Source organism: Manis javanica, chromosome 11 (genome assembly GCF_040802235.1).
Source record: "Manis javanica isolate MJ-LG chromosome 11, MJ_LKY, whole genome shotgun sequence".
Taxonomy (NCBI): Eukaryota; Metazoa; Chordata; class Mammalia; order Pholidota; family Manidae; genus Manis; species Manis javanica.
Window position 1 is genome coordinate 112787139 of NC_133166.1, and position 7428 is coordinate 112794566.

The window sequence follows — 7428 nt, forward strand, 5'->3', positions numbered from 1 at the left end:
GGTGGGCAGGGGTTGTGCGGGTCCCACCCACCTTGTAATACTCCGCTGGGTCCACTGCCGAATGGCACCTGCTGAAGGGGGTCTCCGTCTTCCTCAGCAGGGAGCACCAATGCTCAGCGTAGTTGGCTGGGAGGGGTCAGGGACTCAGCAGGGGCAGCCCCCTCCAGCAGGCACCCTGAGCCCCGCTGCCCACGCTGGGGCAGGTGCTGACCCTCCCTCCTCATCAGCTGGCGCAGGACAGGGCCCCCTTGCGAGGTGCAGCCACCCACCGCCTCCCTGCCCTCTGTCTCCCCAGACAGGCGGGTGGCATGGCGGATAGGAAGGTGTGCTGTCATGGTGCCGGGCCATCCCCTGCAAGAGGGCCGCTGCCCAGTGATTAGCAGTCCCTGCCCCTCTGCCGTATCTCCTGGCAGGCTGCCATTGTGGGTCACCATACACCAGCCACATGGCAGAAAGCAGCTGGCAGACGCACTGGCCCTGAGCGAGGAGGGCCATCTCGCCTCTGTCCCCATACACACACCCCATCCCCACAGGCCCGGCGGGGCCACCCTCCTGGTGGCTGAGCCTCACCACTCTCAATGTTGAGGGAGCAGGGGTCATCCAGCCAGTCCAGCTTGTCATGGCAGCTCGACTGGGCCTTCCAGGTGTTGGCGAAGCTGGCCCCTGTGGCCTCCACCAGCCCGCTGGCTGTCTTGAAGTCATCACCTTCCAGCCCATTGAAGTTCCCGCACAGGCCTGAAGGGCCAGGACAGGGTTGGGAAGGGGCTGGAGGGCAGGGGGGCCCGGCGTGGGGCCTCTGTGTGGGGGAGACAGAAAGGGCCACTCACCCTGCACACGTCCCTGGGCAGCCTGGTCCAGGGTCACAAAGAGCTGCATGACAGGCACCACCTGAACCTGCAGCCTGAGGCCGAAGGTGGTGTTCACGACAAGGTGGTATGAGGACGGACGGAAGATCGAGAAGCTGGCTGCAAGGCAGGGCGGTGAGGGCCAGGCAGCGGGTGAGGGCAAGGGGCAGGCGGGGGGGCCAGGCAGGGGGTGAGGGCGAGGGGCTGGCAGGGCAGGGAGGGCCAGGCGGCGGGTGAGGGTGAGGGGCTGGCAGGGGGGGCCCAGCCAGAGGGTGAGGGTGAGGGGCTGGCAGGGCAGTGAGGGCCAGGCAGCGGGTGAGGGCGAGGGGCAGGCAGGGGCGGGGGCCAGGCAGGGGGTGAGGTCCAGGTGGACAGCAAGAACCGGCTGACCTTCTCCCGAGCCATCACCTCCAACAGCAGGACTGCTAGCTGAGGGTGCCACCCCCCACTGTAACCACCCCCACAAGCTGGCCCTCATGGAGCCGGACTCACCTGTCACATGGGGCAAGTTCACCTGCAGCTCGTTCAGCAGCACTCTGCCATCAGACTTGAAGGCCACCACCTGCAGGATGGGGGGCACAGAGGGGCTGAGAAGGGCCTCAGGGTCCCAGAGGTGATGGGGCGGGGGGAAGGGGCACCCACGTTCTTCTTCTTGTCGGCCAGCAGCACCACCGACTTCAGGCAGGTCTGCTTGTCTGTGGGGCCGCAGGGGGTCAGCTCTCCCAGGAGGGCAAAGGCGTCCTGGTCGCCCTGTGGGAGCAGAGGGGCATTGCAGCAGCCAGGGGGCTGGGGTGTGGCGGCACAGCCCCACCCCGCACCCCTGTGTGCCAGCCCACCTTGCTCAGCACATAGTAGCAGTCCCCGTGGAAGGTGTACTTTTTCCCATCGAAGGTGGTGATGTGGGAGCCGCCCTCCAGGGTGCAGGTCCCAGGACATGGCAGGTCTTTGCACACCCAGCGGCCAGCATTGCAGACACTGCCAGGCAGTGAGCACAGGATCAGGTTCAGCCGCCACCCCCAGCCCCAGCCCCCAACCCAACCCCAGGACCCCCAACCTGGCCCAGCCTCGACCCCAGACCCCAAGACCCACCACTGCTCGCAGTCATTGGTGACCTGCTGGCCGGGCACATACAGGTGCCCGTGCAGTTTGCAGTGGCAATGGTCCACGGGGATGCAGCCGCTGCCTGCGATGTCGTCGTACACGGTGCCTGGCACAATGCAGGGCACACGTCACACTTGGCTGACCTCGGAAAGTGCTGGCTGGAATCCCCACAGTGGGGCTGCCAGCCTGACCCCCCACCTGCAGGCACCCTGGTCTTTGGGTGACACCTGCGATCCCCATAGACAGTCCAGTCAGGCCTCCAGGCCGCCTTCTGCCCCAAGAGCTCAGTCCCTCCTGGGGGCCTCCAGGCTCTAGGGCAGGGCAGAAGGGGGTCTGTCCAGGGGCTGATGACCAGGAAGACGTCCCCCCAAGACTGAAGCCACCATTGTGTGTATGGGGGACCAGGGTCTTCAGTGTGTGTCCCTTCAACCTGGTCCTTGCCCCAGATGCCAGGGGTGGGGAGGGCACCCTGCCCTCTTCCTATGCCAATGATTCCCCACCAGCCGAGCACGGCTGCCTATCAGTGCAGCTGAGAACCCGAGGCACTTGTCCCACAACGCACGGGCCTGCTGGCATCCGCCACACACACCTTCCGGGCAGAAGCAGCCATCCATGTAATGCTCTTCACACAGGCTGCTGACCTCCAGGTGTGAGCAGGTGTCCATGCAGGGCGAGCCGCTCTCCAGGTAAACCATGTTCCCAGGGCAGCTCTTGGCTAGAAGAGCAAAGGCAGGCCTCTCAGCCACATGGGCCAAGGGCTGGGGTGGAGGGCTGCACCGTGGCGCACTGGGAAGGCTCCGGCCCCAGCCCCAAGGCTGAGGCGGTCTCCAGGACCGGCACAGACATGGCTCCCTGTGCAGCCTGCCCTGGACCAGCAGAGGCCTCCTGCCCATGGCCCATCCCCCCATGGGCCCGGGGCGAAGCACTCACAGCAGAGCGTGGAAGTCCTCCAGTTCCCCGGGCGCCCGCCAGCATGGGAGCACTGGCGGGAGAACTCGGCAACAGTGCTGCAGACGCAGGTGGACCCCGGCGCACACTGGCACTGGTCCTGCACACAGGCCTGCACGTACAGCTCCAGGGGCACCAGGCCCAGGCAGCCCTCAAAGGCCTTGGCGGTCAGCAGCCTCTCGCACTCAGCACGCTGCGGCAGACACGGACGGTGGGTGGGGACTGCTCGCCCTCCTCCCTCCACGGGGCCCAGAGGGTCTGCCAGCAGGCATAGGGCTGTTGGGGGCAGGGGTCCCCAGCCTCTGACTCACGTGCTCTGTGCAGGACGCGGGGGCTGGCACCTCCTCGGGGTCGTTGCATACCACCTCGGGCTTGTTGATCTTCTGCATGCTCCCAAACTCCAGGGCACTGAAGAGCACGCCTGGAGGGCACAGCCCATCAGTGGGGGGGCCCCGGGGCCTGCGCACCCGCACCCACCTGGACCCCGAGGAGGCCCTCACCATCGGAGAGGAACTCGGAGTAGGTCTGCAGGCCGTTGTAGTCCCCACAGAGGCCACACGTGTGGTTCTGGAACTTACTGTCCAGTTCCAGCTGTCGGGAAAAGTGGGGGCTGGTCAGTGGACCACGTGGGGCAGGACAACAGTGCAGAGGCGGCCCGGGTGAACCCCACGGCCAGGTGGCCTCAGCACCTTGTCTGCGTGGGCGTCAGCATCCAGGAGGGCTGCGGTCAGCCAGGGCACGGCCTGGCTTTGGAGATCACTGAGACCAGGACGGTCAGCCCACCAGCCAGGCCCTGAAGGTCCTCTTCCTAGGTGGGCTACAAGACCCCACCTCTGCCACTAGCCTACTCCCACCAGCGCCAGACAGATGCCACCCCGGACCCCACCTTGGCAGGTCAAACCACTGGCCCTCTGTGCCCCACGGAAGCGTCCCCAGCCCCCAGGGCCCATGATGTGGGCCCACCCACCATGAGAGAGTCCTCGCGGTTCCACATGAGGGCGAGTCCCGCACGCGAGTAGACCTTGGTGTAAGCGTCGTTCCGCTCAATGAGCAGCCCAGGGCTGTAGTGCGGGGTGCTGACCCTGGCGGGGGGCACCGGGTGGGGGTCGCAAGTGAGCCCACATGGCCACCTCTTCCCGCTGCCCGGAGGGGATGGCGGCCTGTGGCCTGGGCTCTCTCAGCCAGCCCTGCCCCGGCTGCTCCTGCCCTGGAGCTGCCCCATGGGGGATGTGAGCAGTGCCAGACAGCCCGTCCCCTGGGCTCCTTCAGGTGCAGCCCTACCACCTGCCCATTGCCCTCCCCACACCCCTCCTCAGGCTCTGCTGGGGCCCTGGGAGGATGGAGAGGCTCTGTGCCTCGTGGGCCCTGCACCCACACCCACTGGAGACCACGGCCTGGGGGCTCGGAAATAAAACCCCTGGAGCAGGGTGGGGGCAGATCCTGCAGGTGGCCGGGCAGGAATGTACTCAGAGCCCACATTGTTCCCAAGACAATAGGGACAATAGCCAGGCAGGGGCTGGCCTCCCGCAGGCCCCTCCCACTAGCTTCTGTAACTCTAGCCTGGGCAGCCCCTGCGGGACCTTCCCACAGGGCCCCTGCCGCCACCAGCCCCTACAGGGCTACAGGAGTCCCTCACCCCAGCCCCTCCATCACGGGGCTCCCAGTGGGTGCTTGTCAGTGGATGAGTCAATGATCTGGATTCAAACCCGGACACACTCCTCAGCTGTGTGCCGGGAAGGCTGGAGTGGGGGGCTCACGCCCACTTGAGGAGCCGTCGGGGCCCGGGATGGGGGCACGGACACCACCAGCACCACTCACATGGCCCCGTTCACCACGGCCAGCTGGCGGGTAAGGTAGACGGTGTCGTCCTTGACAGTCAGCAGGATGTACTCAAGCTGGGGGGGGCCCCCACCCCGGCCCGCAGTCCGCTTCAGGTGCACCGCAAACTCCTTGTAGGAGTCCCGGCAGTCGGAGGCGAAGTTGTAGTCACACAGGCCAGGGAAGCGGAAGACATCGCCGTCGAAGGTCTTGTAGTGGAAGTCGCCCCAGGTGCTGCACACGTTGTGACCATGGTTCCGGCTTCTGCCCTCTGCCGGACAGGTAGACGGGTGGGAGGGTGAGCGGCCAATGCCCCCCGCTGCTCCCAGGACCCCCCAGAGGCGGTCTTGCAGGAGGGCTTTGCGGGCCCTGCCCTCCCTGCCCAGGGGTCCGGCCCTCCAAATGGGCATCACCGGCTGCCACGCCCAGGCACCCCAGCCTGGCACAAGGCGTGGCCACTTGACAAGTGGGAGCAGGGGCTTTTGGCGCACTGGGCCCCCGCCTGGGTCACAGCCATTTCCATCCATTCAGCACTGCACCCAGCCTCCCCCACTCCAACCGCCCGTCATACAGCAGGACTGAGCTGGGCCCCTCAGAGGGTGCCCACATCGTGTCTCTGCCTGAGGCCAGGGCCCCCCAGTGGCCTTGCCGTCCAGCACTGATGGGACAGAGATGCCCCCACCCTATGTGCACAGTCTTCTCCGGCTGGAGCCACCCCTTCAGTAGGTGGCCAGATGTCCTGCTCTGCAGAAGGTGCCATCTTGGCTGTGACCCTCTGAGGGTCCCTGACTGCTGGGGGCCTCCCTAGCCCAGCCCCTGCCTCCCCCACATCCAAGGACAAAGTCCCAGCTTGGTGTCCCCTCTGGCTGCCTCCCACTGGACACAGTCTGGCGGGGTGATCACCTTTGAAGGGATGGAGGGGACCCGAGACCACCTTCCTTCCTTCCTTCCACCAGGGGTGGACGTCAGCAGGGGTGGGGGCTGCAAGGTGCCCGACCCAGGCCAGCCACCCAAGGAGCACCATGCGCTCTGGACTGCCCCAGGCTGCCTGCCCCCCGGAACATGCTGCCTGCCACCCCCTCACCTTTCTGGAGCTCCACACTCCTGGCTGAGGTCAGGGCCAGGCAGAGGGCCACCAAGTGGGCCAGCAGCGGCCCCATGGTGGCTCAGAATGGCGGTGTGGGAGACGGACCTGGGGCAGGGGTCCAGGCCTTATATGGGCTGTCAGAGGGCAGGGAAGGTGGGGGAGTGGCAAGGGGTGGGTGGGGCATTTGCCAGATTATCAAGAAAACAGCTGCGGGGCTCTCTGGGCCACTGCAGCGATGTTGATTCAGGTTATCTGAGGGTTATCTTTTATTGCCCCCCGGGTGAAGTAGCCCTCAGGATGAGGTGGTAGGTGGTACAGCCCACACACGCCCAGGCAGCCAGCGGGGCCAGGCCTGGATGGGAGGTCCTGCCGGAAGCACGTCCTGGCTGGCACACACCCCCCACGGCCCCCACCCGTCCATCCGTGCAGCACCCCAGAGGAGGGCAGGTGGATGAGGGGCCTCCCAGCGGGGGCTACTGGGCAGATCCACTGCCCTCATTTGCTCCTCTACCACTCGGAGGCCCAGTCCCCACAGCCAGTGCTGGACACTCAGGCCTGGACTCCGACCTCCCCAACCTGGCCCCAAGCTCTAGGGACAGGCAGAGGGGGCCCCTGCCATCCATGCACCCAGCCCCCAGGCAGGGAAGGTGTGGGCTCCTGTGGGGTCCCCGGGGCCACTCTGTCTTGGCCCGTCACTCATTGAGCTATGTTGGGGACCACCCTCTAATCCCTCCTTTTCCCGGGCTGAGCCAGTCTCTGGAATTAAATGTAATTGGAAGCCGAGCCAGGGGACACTACAGAATCACGTCCTCTGGGGCACAGGGGCCCTGGCTGAAGGCCAGGAGTGGCATCCCTGAGGGAATGGGGCAGGGGTCCCGGACACGGTCCCTGGCAGGCATCAGGGCTGCTGCTGTTGAGGAGGTGGCCCCACCCAGCAGAGACCCTGCCTGGAGTCTGCCCAACAGCCTGGTGCTTCCTCTCCTGGGCACCTTCCTGGGGGCGGAGGAGCGACCTCTCAGGCTCTCCTGGGCCCCATCTTCCACTTGTGGGAGAGGGTCTTGCCCCAAAGAGCCATGGCCCCTGACAGCCCTCAGGCTCCCCGGAGCCGAGCCCAGCACTTGTCTGGAAATGCCCTGCGGAATCATGGCTTGGCATGTGAACTTACCAGCCCCAAACCTTGGGAAACCACTGGGCCAGCCAGCCCTCACCCCCAGAGGGCACAGGCAGGCACCCACCATGCAGCTGCTGGGTAAACTGAGGCCACAGACCCCTCCTCCATAAATATTCTTCCTCCTGAAGACAGATGTGCACCCTGAATTTGGCTTCTGACTTTGGCAAGAGTGTGGACAGCAAGCTCAGATCATGGGGAACTACAAATCCCAATCTAATGGTCCCCACGTTTCAGGGGCAAATGGGGAGGGATTCACCTCAACGTTACTAAGACTCTAGACAGGAAAACACGAGTGCATGGGGGCGTAGGGCTCAGGATGCCCTGCTTCCCTGACCCAGGCGCCCCTCACAAGCTGCGACCAGAAGCAAGTGCCGGCTAGAGTCACAGCCTTGGACTGGCGCCTCCCAGGGGCCCTCCTCTACAGACAGGACCTCTGTGCCACAGCGCCCGGGGCTGAG

General features: G+C 65.7%; 1 protein-coding gene across 1 annotated transcript in view; it reads right to left on the reverse strand.

Moving 5' to 3' along the window:
• MUC2 (mucin 2, oligomeric mucus/gel-forming) overlaps positions 1–5892 on the reverse strand; it is a 29044-nt gene extending 23152 nt beyond the window's left edge. Inside the window, exons 1-14 of the mRNA XM_073217367.1 lie at positions 5797–5892; positions 4713–4983; positions 3862–3976; positions 3395–3485; positions 3206–3315; positions 2877–3087; positions 2536–2661; positions 1935–2052; positions 1682–1820; positions 1488–1595; positions 1338–1407; positions 828–965; positions 571–735; positions 32–126 (exon numbers count right to left, since the gene is read on the reverse strand). Of these exons, the coding sequence (XP_073073468.1) occupies positions 32–126; positions 571–735; positions 828–965; positions 1338–1407; positions 1488–1595; positions 1682–1820; positions 1935–2052; positions 2536–2661; positions 2877–3087; positions 3206–3315; positions 3395–3485; positions 3862–3976; positions 4713–4983; positions 5797–5872 (1833 nt within the window). The 5' untranslated portion in view covers positions 5873–5892. The remainder of the gene's footprint in view (positions 1–31; positions 127–570; positions 736–827; positions 966–1337; positions 1408–1487; positions 1596–1681; positions 1821–1934; positions 2053–2535; positions 2662–2876; positions 3088–3205; positions 3316–3394; positions 3486–3861; positions 3977–4712; positions 4984–5796) is intronic.
• Between the last annotated feature and the right edge of the window lie 1536 nt (positions 5893–7428).